This window comes from Mustelus asterias, chromosome 3 (genome assembly GCF_964213995.1).
Source record: "Mustelus asterias chromosome 3, sMusAst1.hap1.1, whole genome shotgun sequence".
Classification (NCBI taxonomy): Eukaryota; Metazoa; Chordata; class Chondrichthyes; order Carcharhiniformes; family Triakidae; genus Mustelus; species Mustelus asterias.
In genome coordinates, this window is record NC_135803.1 from 14,196,565 (window position 1) to 14,221,846 (window position 25,282).

Sequence of the window (25,282 nt, forward strand, 5' to 3'; positions counted from 1 at the left end):
CCAAAAGACGTGCTGGTTAGATGCATTGGCCATGCTAAATTCTCCCTCAGTGTGACCCGAACAGGCGCCAGAGTGTGGCGACTGGGGGATTTTCACAGTAACTTCATTTTTTTAAATTTGATTTGATTTATTATTGTCACATCTATTAGAATACAGTGAAAAGTATTGTTTCTTGCGCGCTATACAGACAGAGCATACCGTTCATAGAGAAGGAAACAAGAGAGCGTAGAATGTAAAAAAGTTAGAATTAAGTTTTAGAAGCATAGAACGAGAGAAAAAGATAGAATTAGAAGGTATGCTGGGCACAGCTTATGCAATGTTAATGTAAGCCGACTTGTGACACTAATAAAGAAACTTAAACTAAAAGCTTTAACAAGTAGGTCCATTGCTCGCGAGTTTGCAGTGAGCCCCCATCTTGAAAGGTGCAAAATGAACTTGGAAAAGTTCAACAATGACTGATTTTGTTGCAGAAACAAAAGGCAATGATTGTACTTCTGATAAATCTAGCATGGCAATTCATGTTTATTTGTTCTCCAGCAAACAAGAATGAACCCTGATCCTTACAATTCCTCCATCATGAACGTCACTTTTTACAACCTGAACATATCGTCGCAAGGCAAGTGCGTACGGGATACCCGGGTTACCCAGGTGGTGTTCCCAGTGCTTTACACCATCCTCTTCATTATTGGGATCATCCTCAACCTCCTGGCCGGCAGAATATTCTCGCAAATCCCCAGCAACAGCACCTTCACCGTCCTGCTGAAAAACATCGTCTTTGCTGACTTGCTCATGACCCTAACGTTTCCGTTCAAAATACTCAGCGCCAGTCAACTGGCACCCTGGCAGGTGAGGTGGTTCGTGTGCCGGTATTCAGCGGTGACTTTCTACTTCACCATGTACATCAGCATTATACTCCTGGGGCTGATAAGCTTCGATCGCTTCCTCAAAATCACCAGACCTTTCGGTAAGTCATGCCTGCGACAGGCTAGATTCAGCAAATTTATGTCCGTGGCCGTTTGGGCTATCATGTTCCTGATATCCATTCCCAACATCATCCTGTCAAACAAAAAGGCCACACCAGACTCGGTGAAGAAGTGCATGGGACTGAAGGGACCGGCTGGGTTGAAGTGGCATCTCATTTTAAATTACATCTGCCAGCTGATCTTCTGGGTGGTGTGCATACTGGTAGTCGTGCTTTATGTCGTAATATCCAGGAAAGTCTATAAGTCCTATGTCAGGTCCAAAAGTAGGAGCAGTAAAACTCAGAGAAAGACCAAAGCCAAGGTGTTTGTCATCGTGTTAGTCTTCTTCATCTGCTTCGTGCCGTATCATTTTGTGAGAGTGCCTTACACCCTCAGCCAGGTGGGCAAAGTGAAGGAATGCTGGAAGCTGAACATGCTGTATTACATTAAGGAGGCAACACTCTGGCTGTGCGCTTCCAACACCTGCCTGGATCCACTCATTTACATTTTCTTGTGCAAGGCATTCAGACGGAAGTTAGGAAGATCTGCCAAAGGCAGTGCGGGCACGGTGACATGTTCACGGAACACACACAGCATGACGAATGACAATGAGATCACCGAGAGTGTCTTATAGAATAGGTTTAGTGCTTTTCACGTCAGTTCCATCGACGTAAAATTCGGTAACTAAGCATTCTTCCATTCTCGAGCACTTTGGATTCAAAGGATTTTCATGAAGTCTCAGTTCTCTGGAACATGGGAATGGTGAGCTAATGATGATTATTATAAATGAGCACTTTTAGCGTCAATTTTGATCATTGTTGCCCAAATATTTTTAGCACTTCGCAATGAGTGCCTTTAAAGTGAATGACCTCGATTCAACATGTTTCATTTATCGAGTGCAACTCATGAGGTAATTATTCAATTGCAATCTCGCTGGCAAAGCTGGTGTGCCTTTTGAAGTCAAAGTGCCATCAATAGACAATGCAAGGGAAAGCTGCATTGATGGGCCGAATGGCCTCCTTCTGCGCTGTAGGGATTCTGTGATAGGAAATGGAGACATGCTCATCAGATTTGGAACCGAGGAGGAGCGCCTGAATCAACTCCAAGCTTCAGAAATGAATTACTCTTCTGACAACGTGTGGAAAGGTATTTCTCACACAGTCTGTGATAATTCAACGTATTCCGCAAACAAAACTCAAGCTCCCGTTGTCGATGTTAAACACACCAACAGCCAGAAAAAAAACACAGGGGAAAAGAAAAATGAACTGAATACTTCCAGTAGCTGAAAGATAATCTTTGCCAGAATGGAAAATCTTCTCACTGTCTTAGGATTTTAACTAGCATGATTCATTTTCCCCGATGTTTTGCTTCCATTAAAGTAGAACTGGATATTCAGAGTGTGCACTGAAGTTACATTTCAGGCATGCGTTCAAATATACAAAATCTATCATCCAGAATAAAACGACACAGATTTAAGGTAAATAGCAAAAGGCCAGAGGGAAGATCGAGAGGCTTTTAAAAAATTTAACACAATATTTTTGATCTGAAATGCACTGTTTGAATGTTTGAAGCAGATTACAAGCACACTGGTTAGCACTGCTGCCTCACAGCGCCAGGAACCTGGGTTCAATTCCGTCCTCGGGTGACTGTCTGTGCAGAGTTTGCACATTTTCCCCATGTCTGCGTGGGTTTCCCTGGGTGCTCTGGTTTCCTCCCACAGTCCAAAGATGAACGGATTGGCCTTGCAAAATTGCGCCTTAGTGTCCTCCTTCTGCACTGTAGAATCCTAGATCATAGAATCCTACAGTGCAGAAAGAGGCCATTCGGCCCATCGAGACTGCACCAACCACAATCCCACCCAGGCCCTATCCCCATATATTTACCCACTAATCCCTCTAACCTATGCATCCCGGGACATTAAGGGGCAATTTAGAATGGCCAATCAACCTAACCCGCACATCTTTGGACTGTGGGAGGAAACCAGAGCACCCAGAGGAAACCCATGCAGACACAGGGAGAATGTGCAAACTCCACACAGACAGTGACCCGAGCCGAGATTCGAACCCAGGTCCCTGGAGCTGTGAAGCAACAGTGCTAACCACTGTGCTACCGTGCCGCCCACGGATTCTATCATTAATTTTCAATTGGATAATATACTTGAATAGGAGAAAACTCCACTTTTTCTGTCAGTCCGGTGAAGCCACGATTGTCAATTGGAATCAGTATGTTTCAGTCTATGATCACTAGGCAACAGTATTGTATTTGGAACTGAAAGATCGAATCCAGTTGTATTATACTGGTTGTTAAAGATACTTTAATTTTAAAATCCAAACTCTGGATACACTGTGGAATCGGTGGGAAACAGTAACCAATTTCAAACGTACTCAGTAGTTTTTCCTCTCTCAAAGGTCATTACACTGCTTCACCCTTCCCGCCTCACCACAGTCTGAGAGTGTCATTCACCAACAATCCATCATCGTGGAGCATTGCAGACATTAATGCACGTCCAGCTCAGCATGCCATCGCACAGGCCTTACTGGCAGCGATCACGCCCAATACCATTTCAGAAACTGCAGCATCGTACATAAACAATGTCTTGTATCAAGGCATCATGTGTAGAAAACATCTGGAAAACTAATCAACCAAGTTTGTCAAACATTCCCCAGCAGCTCTGCCAGACCTTGTAATAAATGAAAGATGGCCATTCCTGGCGCGACAGTGGATACACAGCAGATATATATTCACACAATCCAACCATAAGATTTACAATAGGCACAGAAATCCAACTATAGAATTGTACAGTGCAGAAAAGGCCCTCCGGCTCATCGAGTCTGCATGGACAATCACTACAACTAACATCGCGCTAATCCCATTTTCCAACACACTTATCCCAGATCCTTGAATGTTATGATATTTCAAGTGCTCATCCAAATACATTTTAACTGTTGTAAGGTTTCCGGCCTCCACCCACCTTCCCAGGCAGTGCATTCCAGATTTCCACCACCCTCTGAGTGAAAAAAATCTTTTCTCAAAACCCCTCTGTATCTCCTGCCCCTCACCCTAAAACTATTCCCCCTCGCGCCTGATCCCTCAACCAAGGGGTGCAGCTGCTTCCTATTCACCCTGTCCATACCCCTCATAATCTTACACATCTCAATCATGTCCCCCCTCAGCCTCCTCTGTTCTAAAGGAAACAATCCAAGCCTATCCAGTCTCTCCTTATAGCTCAAATGCACCATCCTAGGCTTCACACACAGATTACCCCTTGGTCCCTAACGGGCCCTACTCTTTCCCTGTTAACCTCTTCCACTTAATGTACTTAAAGAATATCTACATAGGAACTATGTAGGAAATGTTCTAACTTAATCCACAAACAAATCCATTGGATTAATGGTAGCACCAAGATTTGTAAATGCTTTGATGTATTAATGCTCATAAATTGAATGTTAAGGGTTTGATGCCAAAAAAATACAATTTGGATTTCATTCTAATGGTCAATGGCCAAAGATCTGTGGGTTAGGTTGATTGGCCATGCTAAATTGCCCCTTAGTGTCAGGGGATTAGCAGGGTAAATATGTGGGATTGTGGGAAGAGGTTTTGGGTGTGATTATGGTTGGCGCTAGACTCAATGGGCCGAATGGCTTCCTTCTGCGCTATAGGAATTCTATGATTCTATGACACCATGTAAGTGCCTCATTGAGATTACGGCCCCTTTGTGCATCTTTTTTTTGTCCAAACCATTTGAACAGATTAGATTATTTCACTGCATTAAACCTCACATCCAGAGCTCTACGGCAATGTAACATCCACTTTATGACCAACTTCTCCCACCCACGGAGTTAGCTAACTGTGTCCAACAATGTTGGCTTTGATTTGGCAGCTCTTTGCCAAGGGAACGTTTCACACTGAGGGACTTTACACCACAGGAATCACACTTATTTTCACAAAGCGCAGGATTAATTTTTTTTTAAATGGCAGGAGGCTGGACTTTGGGGGCTATTTTTCTCCTTTTAGTTTAAAAAATGTTTTAAGGAAAATAATGGATTGTCTGCAGTTCACGCTTTACTGCAGAATTGTCAAGGGATGACACATCAATTCCTTAGTCAAATCACCTCATTGAATCGGAGCCCTGCAAGCCGTCATGAATCACATGATTTAGAAGTTGTGTTTGTTTCTATAATTTTCCTTTATAAGAGTCATAGAATCATAGAGGTTTACAGCATGGAAACAGGCCCTTCGGCCCAACTTGTCCATGCTGCCCCTTTTTTGTAAAACCCCTGAGCTCATCCCAATTGCCTGCATTTGGCCCATATCCCTCTATACCCATCTTACCCATGTAACTGCCTAAATGCCTTTTAAAAGACAAAATTGTACCCGCCTCTACTATTACCTCTGGCAGCTTGTTCCAGACACTCACCACCCTGTGTGTGAAAAAATTGCTCCTCTGGACCCTTTTGTATCTCTCCCCTCTCACCTTAAACCTATGCCCTCTAGTTTTAGACTCCCCTACCTTTGGGAAAAGAGAAGGTAACATGTACTTCAAACAATGACTAGTCATGATGTGGAGATACCAGCATTGGACTGGGGTGGGCACAGTAAGAAGTCTCACAACACCAGGTTAAAGTCCCCAACAGGTTTATTTGGAATCACGAGCTTTCAGAGCACTGCTCCTTCATCAGGTGAGTGGAGAGTTGGGTTTCACAAACACGGCATATATAGACATAGACACAATTGCAAGATAATGGTTGGAATGGGAGTCTTTTCAAGTAATCAAGTCTTTACAGGGACAGAATGTACCCGTGTTGTGAGATTTCTTACAATTCAAACAATTAGTATTCAGCCTTATTACCTGAGGCTCCCTATAGGGTCAAACATTTCAAATTGACAGAATATCCAGCACAAATGAAGGCCTTTTAGAAACAGGCTAAGTAATGAAAACATTTGCAATGATGTATGGTGGTTAAAGCGCCAGCATATTCAGCAGATTTTGTTAAGGAAAAGGTTGAAGTTGACAAGATTAATTCTAGAGATCCAATCAACAATGCTTAGCAACTTCCAGCTCAGTCCAAAGGTGTAGCACAGTGGCAGCAGTGTGTACCATCTACAAGATGCATTGCAGGAACTCACCAAGGTTCCTTCAGCAGCACCTTCCAATCCCACAACTGCTACCATCTATTTATATCATTTATGGGGAGGTGATGGCCTAGTGGTATTATCGCGAGACTATTCATCCAGAAACTCAGCTAATGTTCTGGGGACCGGGGTTCGAATCCCGCCACGGCAGATGGTGGAATTTGAATTCAATTAAAAATATCTGGAATTAAGAATCTACCAATGACCATGAAACCATTGTTGATTGTTGGAAAAACCTATCTGGTTCAGTAATGTCCTTTATCTGGTCTGGCCTACATGTGACTCCAGAACCACAGCAATGTGGTTGACTCTCAATTGTCCTCCCAGGGCAACTAGGGATGGGCAATAAATGCTGGCCAGCCAGTGACACCCGTGTCCCACGAATGAATAAAAAGGTCCGGGGCACCAGACACATGGGACCACCGCCACCTGGAAGTTCTCTTCCAAGTCACACAAACAACCTGACTTGGAAATGTATTGCCGTTCCTTCACTGTCGCTGAGTCAAAATCCTGGAACTCCCTCCCTAACAGTGCCGTGGGTGTACCTACACCACATGGACTGCAGCGTTTCAAGAAGGCAGTTCACCATCACCTTCTCAAGGGCAATTAGGGATGAGCAATAAATGTGGGCCCAGCTAGCAACGCCCACATCCCGTGAATTAATAAAATGCATTAAAAAAACTTTTAGCCATGTATACTAATCTTTGCTTTATGAGGCTCAATGTCCAAATTGCTTTATAATGCTCCTGTGAAGAGCTATGTATGGAATGATTTATTTCATTAAAGTTCCGATGAAAATGTAAGCTTTGGTTGTATTTAGCTCAGCAGAAACAAGGGCACCTGACAAGGAATATACTGCTTATGATGTATACACTTGTAACATCTCGATTACATGTCATCTCATATCTTCCCTGTCAAAAGGAATGTCACGTGCTCTCAGCAATATCAGAGAATTTATCAAATCTTATTGGATGTAATTTAAAAACAAGTTGTGACTTTTATTTTAATTGTGATTATATTATCTTTTTCAATCTCTTCTGGTGTTAACTCACATTGTTTGATTAATATTTTAATAAACTATAAGGGAAATCCTGATCAGTTTAATTTCTTTCCAAGCTTCGATTCCACACAGTTACTGGTCGAAAACAAAGTCTTAGGCCTTTCTTAAGAATCATTCCCCCCCCCCCCCCTATACAATCACTATGTACATCTTTTCTCACAAGGTACAAGTTAGTGGGATATTGCATCAACTGTGTGGTGGGATAGCTCTTCATAACTATTCTAATTCCACAATGGTCACCCATGAAAACTATTCAGTCAGTAAAATAACTTCAGATTCAAGGCTAACATTTCAGATTGTTCTGAGGGGGGGGCTGAGAATGGGAACACCAGAGTTATGAAGCATATAGCTGATTCGAAGAATGGAACATTATTCCTCATTATCGTGGAATCATAGAATTCCTGCAGTACAGAAGAGGCCATTCGGCCCATCCAGTCTGCACCAACTGGCCGACAGAGCATCTTACCCAGGCCCAAATTCCAGCCATATTCCCGTAACTCCACACATTTCCCATGACTAATCCATCTAACCTACATATCTTTGGAATGTGGTTGTATGATTCATTTTTCCGAATGTGACAAAATAATCTTTTGAGAAGATCCTGCCATTTTAATCATTACTGCAGTGCAAGACAGGAGTACAATAACATTATTATCCTATGGGAATCAGCTAAAATGCTAATTTTAGACCTGTCCGATTTTAAACTCCACTGGTGTGCAGGTTAGGTGGACTGGCCATGCTAAATTGCCCCTTAGTGTCAGGGGGATTAGTGAGGTAAATGTGTGGGGTTACGGGGATAGAGCCTGAGTGGGATTGTTGTCGGTGCAGGATCAATGGGCCGAATGGTCTCCTTCTGTCCTGATTCTATGAGTCTCTGAATATTAGTAAGACAAGACGGTGTGTAAAACTCATGTTCTACCCAACCCGAATGCACAGGCGTACCACCTGGCGAGTCAAGTTTCAATCATCTCCAATTCCAGGAAACATTCCAGTTTAGTGGATCTGGCTGGATCCCACACTTGGGATCCAACCAAATGGATGAGAACGGCAAAAACCGCCACTAATTGTCACATTTCAATCTGCAACAACAACCCTACAAACAGAACGTTCATTCAGGCAGCATCTTAATGAATGGTAGAGCAGCCTTAAAAGGCCGAATGGCCTACTCCTGTTCCTGGTCTCTATGTTTCTATCTTTCACAACCTGAGGTCACTCCAAGGGGCCTTACTGCCAATATCATGGCGAGTTAGCATTGTGATGCAGGGTAAAATGCAGCAATATTCCAGGTGGAAAGCTCCCACAAACACCAAAATGCCAGATAATCGCAAAAAATGCCAGATAATCAGTTTGCATGATGTTAGCTGAGGGATACACGTTGACCAGGACACTCACGAAACTCACCTGTTCATCTTGGAAATACATCACAGGGCCTTTTAAAATTTTTCCCAAGACAGGACTTTGTTATAACATCATCTGAAAACAGTGCACTGCTCCCTCAGTACAGACCAGATTCTGGCTTGATTCCACAATCCTCTGACTCAGGGCAGGAAGAGCAATCGCAATACTGTCACAACTTGCATTTATGTAGAAATATTAACATAGGGGCAGGTGATGGCCTCGTGGTGTTATTGCTACACTATTAATCCAGAAACTCAGCTAATGTTCTGGGGACACGGGTTCGAATCCCGCCACAGCAGATGGTGGAATTTGAACCCAATAAAAATAAAATCTAGAATTACGAATCTACTGATGACCATGAAATCATTGTCGATTGTCGGAAAAACCCACCTGGCTCAGTAATGTACTTCAGGGAAGGAAATCCGCCGTCCTTGCCTGGTCTGGCCTACATGTGACTCGAGATCCCACAGCAATGTGGTTGACTCTTAACTGCTCTCCAACAACTAGGAATGGGCAATAAATGCTGGCCCAGCCAGCGACGCCCATGTCCCACAAATGAATTTTTAAAAAGTAAAATTACTCATTGGAGCATTTCCAAACAGAATTTGACGCCCAGCAACAAAATGATTCTTGGAACATTCTTAAAGACATCCGAACAGGAGAGGGAGTCAGAAAGGTTCAGAAAGAAAACTGCACAGTTTGGGACCCAGACAGCTGTAAGTAGAACGTACAACAGCGGACCGGGTAAAAGGGAGGATGCAAAAGAAAGCGGAAAGAAAGAGAAAAAGAAAGCGCAGATATCCCAAAGAGTTGCCGGGTTACAGAGATGGGGTGGTTGGGTGGAGGGGATTGGGAGTGGGGTGGAATGTGGGTGGGGGGGGGGAAACTGTGGAAGACTTAAACACAAGGATGAGCAAATTAGAAAGCATCCTTTCCAGTTGTATCACAGCTTGATATGGTTCCTGCTCTGTCCAAGACCGCAAGAAACTACAGAGAGTTGTGAACATGGTCCAGTCCATCACACAAATCAGCCTCCCATCCATTGACTCTGTCTACACTTCCCACTGCCTGGGAAAAGCAGCCAGCATTAATCAAGGACCCCAACGCCCCGGACATTCTCTCTTCCACTTACTTTCATCTGGAAAAAGATACAAAAGTCTGAGATCACGTACCAATCGATTCAAGAACAGCTTCTTCCCTGTTGCCATCAGACTTTTGAATGGACCCACTCGTATTAAACTAATCTTTCTCTACACCCTCGCTATGACTATAACACTACATTCTGCACCTTCTCCATTCCTTCTGCATGAACGATATGCTTTGTCTGCATAGCGCGCAAGAAACAATACTTTTCATTGTATACTAATACATGTGACAATAATAAATCAAATTAAATATTAAGACTAAATCAGTGATCATTTTTTTCGGCAAAGTTTGCTCTCCCTGGTGCATTAGTGCTCAGTCTCACTGCACTCTGTTATTAGTCATTGCTGCCTCACGAGCTCTAATTTTAAAAACTGGTTTCTTGCACAGTAAGTTGCTGCAGAAACACGAGACATCAACACGCCTGTGCACCTCATTTCTCTCAGGCTAATCCGGCTGAACGAGACAGCCTGCCGGGAGACTTCGCAGTTCGTGCAGTGGATTGAGAACTGGGTTTGAAACAGCAGAGAAAAATGACCATCCCAAAATAAGGAGCTGGTGGTCGGAGAATCACAGACTAGAAACCCAAAGTAACCAGGCAGCCCAAAGATTTAATTTAAATTAGAGCAATGGGCACATTGGATGCATAAATTCAGGCGCAGCGAGAAGGTCAAGAGTTCATGTCCTACTCTAGTAACAGGAACACACAATCCAAGCTGACACTTCACCACAGCATTCAACTTAATCATGCTTTTTGGGTTTACCCGATTGAGTCATAAGCTGCCTTCATAGTCTGCATGCTGTCCCTTAACTGAGTGAATCAGATGATACGACTTTTAACCTCGCTGTGTGCGATTCGGAATATGTGGTGGAATCTAAGCCATCAAAAGGTTTAGAATCTAGGGAGATACTTTCTTTTATTTTTATCCTTTTATTTTTCTTCACAAGTAAGCTTACATTAACACTGCAATGAAGTTACTGTGAACCTCCCGTAGTCGCCACACTCCGGCACCTGTTTGGGTACACTGAGGGAGAATTTAGCATGGCTAATGCATCTAACCGGCACGCCTTTCAGATTGTGGGAGGAACAGGCACGGGGAGAACATGCAGACTCCGCACAGTGACCCAAGCCGGGAATCGAACCTGGGGTCCCTGGCACTGTGAGGCAGCAGTGCTGGCCACTGTGCCACCGTTGCCGCCCAAATATCTTAAAATGGCTATGGCCGCCTTTTGTCTTGGTTTGTGCCTTGGCGATTGCCTCGGTGTGAATCATTGCCTGGTGTGGCTCAGGGCCCTCACCCTGGTAAGGCAGTCTCTGCAGCAACAGTGGAATAAGATGGCTCGCAATTTGCTGGCCTCTTGTTTCCTCTGGGTCCTCTCAGCCAGCTGCGTTTTACATTTTGCCTTGCCTCTTCCGAATGCCCCTCGAAGACGGCACAGCAGTCAGCAACATTTTTGCTATGCATGTAGAACATGGCATTATTTTTCCCTTCCCCTCTTTTGGTCCCTCACTTCCAGGCCACTTACAGCACCTGCCAATGTCATCTGAGGCCATTAGGAGGTCAAAAACTGTCTGACAAGTGGGGAGGCGATGGCCTTAGTAATATTATCGCTAGACTATTAATCCAGAAACTCAGCTAATGTTCTGGAGACCGGGTTCGAATCCCGCCACGGCAGATGGTGGAATTTGAATTTTAAAAAAAATAATCTGGACATAAGAATCTACTGATGACCACGAAATCATTGTTTATTGCCCTCCATTTCAGAGGGTAGTTGAGAGTCAATCACATTTCTGTGGGTCTGGAGTCGGCCAGTCTGGGTAAGGACAGCAGATTTCGTTCCCTAAAGGACATTAGTGAACCAGGTGAGATTTTACAACAATCGACAACGGTTTCATGGTCATTGCAAATTTATTTTTACTGAATTAAAATTTCACCATCTGCCATGATGGGATTCGAACCCCGGTACCCTGGGTCTCTGGATGACTAGTCCAGTGACAATACCACTATGCCACCATCTCCCCCAACATGGTTAAGCAGCAAATATAAAAGATGTCACCCTCATGGACATGAAATACAAACGTGTATAAGACGTTAGGCGACAATTAGCAGCAGAATAACATTTCTGAGCACCTCACTTGAGCAAAGATAGCGGACCCATGGGCAAAATAGTGAATTGTGGGTTCACTAAGATGAGACCAGGCATGAGAGCCTTGAAAACCCACAGCAATGTCAATCGGAGATTAACAAAAATATTCAAAATCAGAGAAGAAAAGCTGTGAAGAAATATTTCCATTGCTGAATGACTTGGGGAATTAGCGTTGGAAGTCTCTCGGGTGGCGAGAGATCCTATGTATGCTTAGCCCTGTTTGCTTCAGTCTAAAAGACAAAGACTTCATTTAAAGATATTTCTGCCTATGCAACTAACTCTGCTAACTTGACTACATGTAGAATCGGAAGGCTAAAGGTTAGCTAAAAATTGACTGCATTCCTGAAGGGTACACAATTCAGGCAAACAGCAGCATAACCGCAGCTGCAAGGATTGTTTTTCTAAGTCGGAGACAGCCTGCGGAAAACATTTCCAATAACGAGATAACGGTTGAAATATAGTTTGGATTTTAGTGTGTGTTTGTTCGGTTTGTTTTGGAGATCCAGTTCAGTCCAGTACAGGGACTGGCTTGATTAGAAGCCAATCTCCAAATTCGCTTTTCTTTTTCTTTTCGCTTCTGACATTTTAATATTTTAAGTCCAGTTCAATAAAAGAAAACCATTTTAAAACTCATATCAGTGCTGTCCCGTTGTTTATCCAAACGAATGAATGGGCCCAACAGGAGGGAAAACTGACCGTGTCCACCCATTCTCGGGGTGAAAGACATCCTCATAGAAAGGGAACCAGAATGAAAAACCTGGCACAAACAGAGCAGGAAAAACGACAGCGGGGTTAAATTCAGGGATTGGACTCCACGATTATTTCTGCACGCCGCCCCATGTTGTGTCCTGATAAATTAAAACATCACGGGAGAGAAGAATTTCCTCCTTTCGGCCTAACAGAGCTGTGACGGTGTTATTGTACAATTAAACAGGCCCGGCAACTGTGCTTGGGAACTCCCAGGTGGGACAGTTGGAACAATTTCTTACATTTCTGTCTCCAGTCAGCACTTCAAGAAGGCCCACCACCACCTTCTTCAGGACAACCGTGAATCCCCAATGGATACCGTCCATGCGAGTGGCCGCCAGATCCCCAGAGTGGGTCACAAGAAACATGGAAGAGCATCGAAGAACACGTTACAAAAGGATAAAGGAGGAGACAGGAAGATTGATGAGGAGTTCGTCAGATCAGAAAACGAGTTCATCCTGAATTCCCTATAAGAATAATCGAGTCATTGCTGAACAGAAAGTTCACCATTTTTTAAACACTTCACTGTACACCCCCCCCCCCCCCCCCCCCCATATCTACCTCAACAAATTTTCATAAACTTGAAGGGCGGCACGGTGGCACAGAGGTTAGCACTGCTGCTTCACAGCGCCAGGGACCCTGGTTCGATTTCAGCCTCGGGTGACTGTCTGCGTGGAGTTTGCATGTTCTACCCGTGTCTGCGTGGGTTTCCTCCGGGTGCTCCAGTTTCCTCCCACAGTCCAAAGATGTGCAGGTTAGGTGCATTGGTCAAGCTAAAATTGTCCCTTAGTGTCAGGAGGATTAGCAGGGTAAATATGTGGGGTTACAGGGATAGGGCCTGGCTGGGATAGTTGTTAATGTAAGCTCGATGGGTTGAATGATCTCCCCCTTGTCCTATAATTCTATGATTAGCCGTCATTAGCCATGGTGAATGCGTGGGGTTATGGGGATAGAGCCTGGGGATGCTCTGTCGGAGAGTCGGTGCAGACTCGATGGGCTGAATGGTCTCCTCCTACACTATAGGGATTCTATTCTATTCTATGATGGCAGGTCTATTCTATGAACAGGTCATCCCCTCAGCCTTTCCATTTTCCAGAGACAAATCCTCCAAGGCGCTTCATCTTTCCTGACATGTATAAGGTCTCAGTTCCGGCATCGTCTCTGCAAGTCTTTACTTGCACCTTCTGCAGTGTCACAATATCCTTTTTCTAAATAGTGGACATAGTTGCCAGTCATTATGTTGAGGCGTTTCAGTCTGGAAATAATTCTCTCTCTCTGTCTCCCTATTCCAGTCAATGTTGGCGCCACTTTTCTCTGCTGGCTTTAATAGAACATAGAACATAGAACATTACAGCGCAGAACAGGCCCTTCGGCCCACGATGTTGCACCGACCAGTTAAGAAAAAAAAACTGTGACCCTCCAACCTAAACCAATTTCTTTTCGTCCATGAACCTATCTACGGATCTCTTAAACGCCCCCAAACTAGGCGCATTTACAACTGATGCTGGCAGGGCATTCCAATCCCTCACCACCCTCTGGGTAAAGAACCTACCCCTGACATCGGTTCTATAACTACCCCCCCTCAATTTAAAGCCATGCCCCCTCGTGCTGGATTTCTCCATCAGAGGAAAAAGGCTATCACTATCCACCCTATCTAAACCTCTAATCATCTTATATGTTTCAATAAGATCCCCTCTTAGCCGCCGCCTTTCCAGCGAAAACAATCCCAAATCCCTCAGCCTCTCCTCATAGGATCTCCCCTCCATACCAGGCAACATCCTGGTAAACCTCCTCTGCACCCTCTCCAAAGCCTCCACATCCTTCCTGTAATGTGGGGACCAGAACTGCACACAGTACTCCAAGTGCGGCCGCACCAGAGTTGTGTACAGTTGCAACATAACGCTACGACTCCTAAATTCAATCCCCCTACCAATAAACGCCAAGACACCATATGCCTTCTTAACAACCTTATCTACTTGATTCCCAACTTTCAGGGATCTATGCACACATACACCTAGATCCCTCTGCTCCTCCACACTATTCAAAGTCCTCCCGTTAGCCCTATACTCAACACATCTGTTATTCCTACCAAAGTGAATTACCTCACACTTCTCCGCATTAAACTCCATCCGCCACCTCTCGGCCCAACTTTGCAACCTGTCTAAGTCTTCCTGCAAACTACGACACCCTTCCTCACTGTCTACCACACCACCGACTTTGGTGTCATCAGCAAATTTGCTAATCCACCCAACTATACCCTCATCCAGATCATTAATAAATATTACAAACAGCAGTGGCCCCAAAACAGATCCCTGAGGTACACCACTTGTAACCGCACTCCATGATGAATATTTACTATCAACCACCACCCTCTGTTTCCTATCCGCTAGCCAATTCCTGATCCAATTTCCTAGATCACCCCCAATCCCATACATCTGCATTTTCTGCAGAAGCCTACCATGGTGAACCTTATCAAACGCCTAACTAAAATCCATATATACCACGTCCACTGCCTTGCCCCCATCCACCTCCTTGGTCACTTTCTCAAAAAACTCAATAAGGTTAGTAAGGCACGACCTACCTGCCACAAAACCATGCTGACTATCACCTATCAATTCATTACTCTCCAAATAACTATAAATCCTATCCCTTATAATTTTAGCTAATCTATTAAAATCATTTTTCCCTGGACACACATGGTGCTCCAGTTGTACCTCCCAGTCTTTCGGGATCAGTCCTGGCCTTTTTGAATTAGCTAGACGATGGATGATTGGTGAGTCAGCAGCAAAACCTGGCAGCACTGAACACATTAGCCAACACAGCCAGCTAAAAGGGTCCAGCTCTTCGATGACCAGCTACCGTTAGAAATAATTGTTAAGAGTCTTTCTTCACTAAAGACTACTACCACTCTTTAAAAATAAGACTAGTGGTGATGTGGGTCTTGTTACACTCGAGTGAGCTTCCATTTAGAAATTTACCTCAAAAGTCCAATCCACACAGTTTCTAGATATAAGGTTTTCAAGCCTCTTCTTTTAATTCTAACGGGGGATGTGGGTGTCACTGGCAAGGCCAGTATTTGTTGCCCATCCCCAGTAGCCCCTGACTCGCTGGCATTGCTCAGCTATTTCAGAGGGGCAGTTAAGAGATCTTATAGAGGTCTATAAAATAATGAGGGGCGTAGATCAGCTAGATAGTCAACATCTTTTCCCAAAGGTAGGGGAGTCTAAAACTAGAGAGCATAGGTTTAAGATGAGAGGGGAAGGATATAAAAGGGTCCAAAGGGGAATTTTTTTCACACAGAGGGTGGTGAGTATCTGGAACGAGCTGCCAGAGGTAGTGGTAGAGACGGGTAGAATTTTGTCTTTTGAAAAGCATTTAGACAGTTACATGAGTAAGATGGGTATAGAAGGATATGGGCATGGACAAAGAACAAAGAAAATTACAGCACAGGAACAGGCCCTTCGGCCCTCCAAGCCTGCACCGACCATGCTGCCTGACTTAACTAAAATCCCCTCCCCTTCCGGGGGCCATATCCCTCTATTCCCATCCGATTCGTGTACTTGTCAAGACGCCCCTTAAAAGTCACTACCGTATCCGCTTCCACTACCTCCCCCGGCAATAAGTCCCAGGCACCCACTACTCTCTGTGTAAAAAACTGCCTCGTACAACTCCTTTAAACTTTGCCCCTCGCACCTTAAAACTGTGCCCCCTAGTAATTGACTCTTCCGCCCTGGGAAAAAGCTTCTGACTATCCACTCAGGTCTCCCCTCAACCTCCGTCGCTCCAATGAGAACAAACCAAGTTTCTCCAACCTCTCCTCATAGCTAATGCCCTCCATACCAAGCAACATCCTGGTAAATCTTTTCTGTACCCTCTCCAAAGCCTCCACATCCTTCTGGTAGTGTGGCGACCAGAATTGAATGCTATATTCCAAGTGCGGCCTAACTAAGATTCAATAAAGCTGCAACATGACTTGCCAATTTTTAAACTCAATATTTCAGCCGATGAAGGCAAGCATGCCATATGCCTTCTTGACTACCTTCTCCACCTGCATTGCCACTTCAGTGACCTGTGTACCTGTACACCCAGATCTTTTTGCCTATCAATACTCTTAAGGGTTCTGCCATTTACTGTATATTTCCTATCTGTATTAGACCTTCCAAAATGCATTAACTCACATCTGTCCGGATTAAACTCTATCTGCCATCTCTCCGCCCAAGTCTCCAACTGATCTATATCCTGCTGTATCCTCTGATGGTCCTCATCGCTATCCGCAATTCAAGTTGCAAATCAAGACAAGTTGGGCCAAAGGGCCTGTTTCCATGCTGTAAACCTCTATGACATTGCTGTGGCTCTGGAGCCACATGTAGGCTTGACAGCAGATTTCCTTCCCCAAAGGACATTAATAAACCGGGTTTTTATAGCACTGATGGCAGTTGTCATGGTCACCGCAGTAGTCATGGTCACCACAGTTGAGACTAGCTTCATAATTCCGGATTTATGAATGGAATTTAAACTCCATCAGCTGCCCTGATGAGATTTGAACCCATGACCCCACAGCATTATCCTGGCTCACTGGGTTACTAGTCCAGTGACATTACCACAATGCCACCTATACAACACAAGTGAATCCCCGGTAATGCTCAATACCTTTCTTTTATTCATTTGTGGGTCATGGGCATCGCTGGCTGGCCAGCATTTATTTTTCCCATCCCTAGTTGTCCTTGTTAAGAGGGCAGTTGAGAGTTAACCATACTGCTATGGCTCTGGAGTCACATGTCGGCCAGACTGGGACGGCAGATTTCCTTCCCTAAATAACATTAATGAACCAGATGTGTTTTTCCGACAATCAACAATGGTTTCATGGTCATCAGTAGATTCTTAATTCCAGATATTTTTTATCGAATTCAAATTCCACCAGCTGCCGTGGCGGGATTCGAGCCCAGGTCCCCAGAACATTAGCTGATTTTCTGGATTAGTAGTCCAGTGATTATACCACGAGGCCATTGCCTCCCGACCTGAATATAATTAAACTCCAAATCAATGTACTATTATGCAGGCCCGCCAATTGTTCTTGGGAACTCCCAAACAGGATAGTTGGAACAATTTCTTACAGTTCTGTCTCCAGTCAGCAGTTCAGGAAAGTCCACCACTGCCTTCTCAAGGCAAACCGTGAATGGGCAATGGATACTGTCTGTGAGAGTGGCCGCTGATCCCCAGAATGGATTACAAGAAACATGGAAGAGCATCAAAGAACACATCGCAAAAGGATAAAGATGGCAACTGGAAGATTGAAGGAGAGGAGAAAGCGAAATGCAAAAGGGAGGGAAGTGGAAAGGTAAAGCACCTCTGAGGCAGGCAGGGGGTGATTAGAATACTGATTTCGACACAAGAGGAAGGGAAACGTGTTCGGAGAGATAATCCAACATCAAAGACTTACATGAAGGAATGAATCAGTCAACCAGAAGAATATTTTTAGAATCATAGAATCCCTACAGTTCAGGATAAAAGCCATTCGGCCCATCGAGTCTGCACCGACTCTCTGACAGAATATCTTACACAGGTCCTATCCCCATAACCCCACATATTTACCCCACTAATCCCCTTAACCTACACATCCTGGGACACTAAGGAGCAACTTAGCATGGCCAATCCCCCTAACCCACACATCTTGGGACACTAAGGAGCAACTTAGCATGGCCAATCCATTTAACCTGCACATGTGGAAGAAAACCGGAGCACCCAGAGGAAACCTACACAGACACGGGGAGAACGTGCAAACTCTACACAGGCAGTCATCCAAGGTTGGGAATCGAACCCAGGTCCCTGGCAGTGTGAGGCAGCAATGCTAACCACTGTGCCACCCTCTTTAATAGGCCAGATAAAACAAACTTCTTCCACCGACATCCATGAGGACAAGCAAGACATTTATTGCTTCCAGATTTAAAACATTCAATTACCAGCACAATGGCTGACAATTATCTTCATTGCAAATTGAGAAAAGAAATTACAGCTGAGCTCTGGTGAAGGATTTTATTGCTGGAAGATCAACTGTTACATGTTTTCTTGATCAATGTTCTCTGACCCACTCAGGGTCCCAGTGTTTTGGGTTCTAGATTTCCAGCATCTGCAGGCTTTTGCTCATAATGACTTTTATATAGTGCCTTTAATGTAATAAAATGGCAGGAGGAATGTCATAGTAACATTTTAAAATGTGACACCGGGCTACAAAAGGAGAAATAAGGTTATATGACCAAAAGCTTGGTCACAGAGGTAGTTTTTAGAGTGTTGTTAGGAGGAAGGTGAGGTAGAGTGGCAGCGAGATGGAGGGAGGGTATTCCAGAAGCTATTTGCTGAAGCCATGGCACCAAAGGTGAAGTGATTAAAATCAAGGATAGTAAAAGAAGTCTCACAACACCAGGTTAAAGTCCAACAGGTTTATTTGGAATCACAAGCTAAGTTCCAAGTTCCGCACGCATGAGGACGGCCTCAACCGGGATCTTGGGTTCATGTCACGCTACATATAACCCCCACCATTTGACCATCCTACTAACTGTCCTGGCTTGAGACAATTCACACCATCTTTAACCTGTGATTATCCCTCTCTCCACCCACACTGTCTGTTCTTGAAAAGACTCACATTCCAACCATACTTCACATTCCAATCTGTAATTATCTTGCGATTGTGTCTTTGTCTACATATTGCCATGTTTGTGACACCTACCTCTCCACTCACCTGATGGAGGAGCAGCGCTCTGAAAGCTCATGATTCCAAATAAACCTGTTGGACTTTAACCTGGTGTTGTGAGACTTCTTACTGTGCCCACCCCAGTCCAACGCCGGCATCTCCACATCATAAAATCAAGGATGTTCAAGAGGCCAGAATCAGATGAGTGTAGATACCTTTGAGGGTTCTAAGACTGGAGGAGATTACAAACATGGGAAGGAGTTTGAAAACAAGATGTGAATGTTAAGATCAAGGCATTGCTTTACTGGGAGCCAGTGTAGATCAGCGAGCACGGGGGTAATAGGCGCATCAGACTCAGTGCAAGTTAAGACACAGGCAGCAGGGTTTTGGATGACTTTAAGTTTACTGAGGATAGAATGTGTGGGATACTGGCTGGGAGTGCATTGGAATAGTCAAATCTCGAAGTAACAAAGGCATGAGTGAGGTTTCAACAGTAGATAGGGCAAGGGAGCAGCGAAGTTAGGCCACGTTGCAGAGGTGGAAATGTGCAGCCTCAGTGATGGTGCAGATAGTTGGAAGCTCCTCTCGCGATCAAATGCAAAACAAATCTTCCATGTTTAGCTAGTTTGTTTATTTATTAGTGTCACACATTGGCTTACATTAACACTGCAATGAGGTTACTGTGAAAATCCCCTGGAGATGGAGTCAGAGGTTCAGGACCAGAATTTGGAGCGAGACCCAAACAGTCTTCCCAACATTCTATTGGAGTAAATTTCTGCTTATCCAGCATTGATAACTTAGCAACAATGGAGAAGTCGAGAGAGGCGTCGGAGAGTTAGAGCTGCGTGCAATCAGCATCCGTGTGAAAAATAAAGCTGCGATTTCAGATGATGTTGCCATTGGGCAAGTTGATACATAGAGTCATAGAGGTTTACAGCATGGAAACAGGCCCTTCGGCCAAATTTGTCCATGCCGCCCTTTTTTATTTAAAATCCCTAAGCTAATCCCAATTGCCCGCATTTGGCTCATATCCCTCTATACCCACCGTACCCATGTAACTATCTAAATGCTTTTTAAAAGATAAAATTGTACCCGCCTCTACTACTACCTCTGACAGCTTGTTCCAGGCACTCTCCACCCTCTGTGTGAAAAAATTGCCCCTCTGGACACTTTTGTATCTCTCCCCTCTCACCTTAAACCTATGCCCTCTAGTTTTAGACTCCCCTACCTTTGGGAAAAGATATTGACTATCGACCTTGTCTATGCCCCTCATTATTTTATAGACCTCTATAAGGTCACCCCTCAGCCTCCTACGCTCCAGAGAAAAAAGTCCCAGTCTATTCAGCCTCTCCTTATAACTCAATCCATCAAGTCTCGGTAGCATCCTAGTAAGTCTTTTCTGCACTCGTTCTAGTTTAATAGTATCCTTTCTATAATAGGGTGACCAGAATTGCACACAGTATTCCAAGTGCGGCCTTACCAATGTCTTGTACAACTTCAACAAGATGTCCCAACTCCTGTATTCAATGTTCTGACCGATGAAACCAAGCATGCCGAATGCCTTCTTCACCACTCTGTCCACCTGTGATTCCACTTGCAAGCAGCTATGAGTATATACCCCTAGATCTCTTTGTTCTGTAACTCTCCCCAACGCCCTGCCATTAACTGAGTAAGTCAAAATACAAAAATACTGGGTGATACAGAATAGGAGCAAGCCAAGAATAGATCCTTGGAGGACTCGTGAAGTAAAGGTGTGGGAGCAGGGGCTGGAAGCCTTTGAGTGATTCTCCAGCCATGATTTGATGATTAAGAATGAAACCAGGTCAGTGTAGTCCCGCCAAGCTGGCTGACATTGCAGAGGTACAGTAAGTGGGTGGAGAGGCTAAATGTGTGAAAGATTGCAGACAGTTCTAGAAGAACGACGAGGAAGTTTACCTCTATCACAGTCCTGAGAGGTGACATTTATGTCTTTGATAAGAGTTATTTGGGCATGGTGGCAAGGGAGGAAACACGATAAGAGGATGAGAAGCTCAGGCCAGTGCTAGACAGCAATTTAAGTAACCTTCAGCCTTGTGACTTCATTCCTCCCCATGCCCACCAACATTATCTTGTAAAAATCAATATTGTGCACGAGAATGAGTAAAACTCCTGCATTTATAATTAGATTTTTTACATGAAAATGGAGAATATTACGATACTGATTGTACCTTCTCACTGTTGTACACTTTTCACAGTTTATGGCCCAGAGGATGTCCGAAGATGTGTGGGTTAGATGGATTGACCATGCTAAATTGCCCCCTTAGTGTAAGGGAAATTAACAGGGTAAATACATGGAGTTATGGGGATAGGGCCTGGGTGGGATTGTCGTCGGTGTAGGTTCAATGGGCTGAATGTCCTCCATCTGCACTGTAGGAATTTAATGATTCTGTGATTCTAAATGCAGTTTATAAAATGTCACATGGCTCACATGATGCAATACCATGTGTTCCTGCAACAGTTACTAGATAATTTTATGCGGAATTTACACTCAATAATCATTACATTACGAGTGAGCTAGATTCAATTAAGTTCCTTGTATTATTCACTTGTTCACAGCTTTGGAATAATCATGCAGATGTATTTGTAAAACTGAGGCATAAACAGAATGAGGAACAAATGTAATTTTGGGAAGGTTTGCATTGTAAACACCTGGAAATCTATATGTTCATCAGCATATGTGGATGTATGTCACTGTGGGACAACCCACAGAACATGGGCTGCAGCGATTCAAGAAGGCAGCTCTCCACCACCTTCTCAAGGGCAACTAGGGATGGGCAATAAATGCTGGCCAGCCAGCGGTACCCATGACCCACGAATGAATTTTTTAAAAGTCAGCAGATCGAGTCTTTCTACACTCACTGCTGAAGCCTGTTTGTTTACTTGTATAGTTTTATGAGTAGTTTATTCAGCTTTGTTACTGTCTGTGTGGAGTTTGCACGTTCTTCTTCTGGGTTTCCAGTGTCCTCCCACAGTTCAAAGATATGCAGATTAGGTGGATTGGCAATGCTAAGTTGCTCCTTAGTGTCTGAAGGTGTGCAGGTTAGATGGATTGGCAATGTTGAATTGTCCCTTAGAGTTCCAAGATGAGTAGGTCAAGTAGATCAACTATGGTAAATGCACAGGGTTACAGGGATAGGGCAAGGGGGAGTGGGCCTGGGTAAGATTCTTGTTCAGGAATTGATGCCAACCTGATGGGCCAAACGGCCTCTTTCTGGACTGTATGGTTCTATGGATTCTATGTTTACATGGCCCAAGTTCAGCCACTCTAAATGACCACCGCATTTGCCTAGTGGTTGTGCCAACCCTGAAGAAGTTACATCGTTGATTGCAATCTTCAATTCCACTCTCTGCTGATTGTACTTGTGCATGGTGTTCCATTATGGCTCAGTTTTCTCATTCAAGTAATTGATTATCCTTTCCCAAAGCCACAGAAAATGTCCACTCCAAATGACATCTATGTAAAACTTCACCTTTGCAGGAACTAAAAGGCACAACTATCCCCCTTGCCACTTAAAGCAGTTACGCTAAAGAAAAAGGTACATTTATGTAGCACCTTTCATGACCTCAAGACATCCCAAAGCAGAATACAGCCATTGTTGTTCTTTTGATTTGCAGCAGCCAATTTGTACACAGCAAGATTCCAAAAAACAGCATAGTGATAATGGCCAAATGATTTGCTCTAGTGATGTTAATTGAGGAATAAGTAATGTCCAGGGCTCCAGAGAGAACTCTGTTTCTCTTCTTTGCACAGTGCCTTGGAATCTTCTATATCCGTCTAAGTGGACATCATTTGAAGGCTTCATCTGAAAGATAGCACCTCTGACAATGCAGTCCTCCATCAGTGTTACACTGGACACGTCAGCCTATATCTTGTGCTCAAGTGACGAGAATGAGACTTGAATGCACAACCTTCCAACTCCAAGGCGAGATTGCTAGCCACTAAGCCATACCTTGACTTGAGCAACCTGATAGATTTTGGACAAGTAAATCAGCGCCTGCTAAGCTGTGCGTGATCCAATTCAAATTTCCAACGTGTTAACATTTGGACATGTGGTCAGTCTAATCACATGCAGTGAGCCTCAGTTCTTGTTGAGGCCAGCTTTTTAGCTAGAGGTTAACTAACCCCAAGCATGTCCTCAATCTCATGCCTTGAGCCAAACACAGCTGCTTTACAGGAGCTGACTTGGTGAAAACTTGTAAAGAAACCTGCATCGCTTTTAGGATATGAGAGGAAGTGAAACAAAGCTATTGAAAGCAGCAATGTCTACATGTAACCAGGTAGCAGCAGTCAATGGCTAGACTTATGTCTAAACCAGAGCAATATGATAATATTTTTTATAACGGCAGTATTACTTTCCACTTCATGAGTATTTCTGTTAGCTGCCTAAAGTGAAGAGTAGGAAAGAGCTGTGAGTACAATGTCCTAACCTCACACGGGCCTTAATCCAACTAAGTGCAGAATAGGAACAAAAACAAAAACTTTGAAGATCAGAAATAAGGACATAAAACACTCAGCAGGCCTGACAACATCTACAAATAGGGCAAGAAAGGGTTAACATTTCAGGACCTTGAGTATTCAAAAGAACCCCTGACAAAACAGACATCGAGTGTCTGCAGCATTTTCTGGTGTTGTTCTTCGCATGTTATGTTCGCTTTAAGTAATTCACGAGCTTCCCTCGTCCCTGCCATCGCAGTGGAACAGGCCAAAATGTGCAACATTCTGCCTTTGCAGCCAAGAAGGATCGAATCCTCACAGATCCTGACGCGACAGGGCATTTCACATTCAGCCGAGTAACTCAATTGTTTGGCGTATGCTACAGTTCCGAGCCCAGGGATCCAAACCCAGCAACATACATCGGAAAGATCATCGGCCAAAACTTACACTGCTAGGAGCTGACGTAGGCTGAAGGATGAAAAGGTTTTGCACAGGACAGCAGTTACCGATTGTCTCAATGACGATACCAAAAAGACAGCGTATAAGAATGCCACTATTTGAATGGCCAATTGCACCCATTTTATTCAGGAATTAAAGAATGATTATCTGGGTTCGGTCTCAAGTAACCTTTGTCTTTCCAAACATCATGGATTGTCCAGAAGTCTCCCAGAATTTTTTTAAAATTCTTTCAAGGGATGTGGGTGTCACTGGCAAGAACAGCATTTGGTTGTCCATCTCTAATTACCCTTGAACTGGGTGGCTTGCTAGGCCATTTCAGAGGGCAGTTAAGAGTCAACTACATTGGTGCGGATCTAGAGTCACATATAAGCCAGGCCAGGGAAGGACAACAGATTTCCTTCCCTAAAAGGCACTAGTGGTCACCATTACTGAGATTAGCTATATATTATAGAATTTATTAATTTAATTTAAATTCCACCAGCTGCTGTGGTGAGATTTGAACCCATGTCCCCAGAGCATTAGCCTCGGGCTCTGGGTTTTTTTTCATTCATTCACGGGATGTGAGTGTTGCTGGCTAGACCAGAACTTACTGCTCATCCCCAACTGCCCTTGAGAAGGTGGTGGTGAGCTGCTTTCTTGAACTGCTGCAGTCCATGTGACATAGTTATACCCACAGTGCTGTTGGGGAGGAAGTTCCAAGACTTTGAACCAGCGACGGTGAAGGAATGGTGACACTTGTCCAAATCAGGATGTTGAGTGGCTTGGAGGGGAGTCTCCAGGTGGTGGTGTTCCCAGGTATCTGCTGCCCTTGTCCTTCCAAATGGGAGCGGTCATGGGTTTGGAAGGTGCTGCCGAAGGAACCTTGGTGAGTTCCTGCAGTGCACCTTGCACATGGCTGCTGCTATGCATCAGTGGTGGAGGGACGGAATATTTGTGGTTGGGGTGTCAATCAAGTGGGCTGCTTTGCCTGGATGCTGTTGAGCTTTGAGATCAATGGTGGACAGCCTGCAGCCTGGGGGTCACATGCGGCCCATCTGGGTTCTGAGTGCGGCCCCACGAGGCATTTAGTT

At 44.2% G+C, this 25,282-nt stretch overlaps 2 protein-coding genes across 3 annotated transcripts in view; one reads left to right on the forward strand and one right to left on the reverse strand.

The window, feature by feature from the left end:
• Nucleotides 1-3,166, forward strand: part of LOC144487143 (P2Y purinoceptor 13-like) — a 47,316-nt gene extending 44,150 nt beyond the window's left edge. For both annotated transcript variants that reach the window (XM_078205207.1, XM_078205213.1), the window contains one exon: nucleotides 538-3,166. In XM_078205207.1, the coding sequence (XP_078061333.1) occupies nucleotides 547-1,596 (1,050 nt within the window). In that variant the 5' untranslated portion in view covers nucleotides 538-546 and the 3' untranslated portion in view covers nucleotides 1,597-3,166. The remainder of the gene's footprint in view (nucleotides 1-537) is intronic.
• Nucleotides 1-25,282, reverse strand: part of LOC144487108 (mediator of RNA polymerase II transcription subunit 12-like protein) — a 596,823-nt gene that overhangs the window by 237,379 nt on the left and 334,162 nt on the right.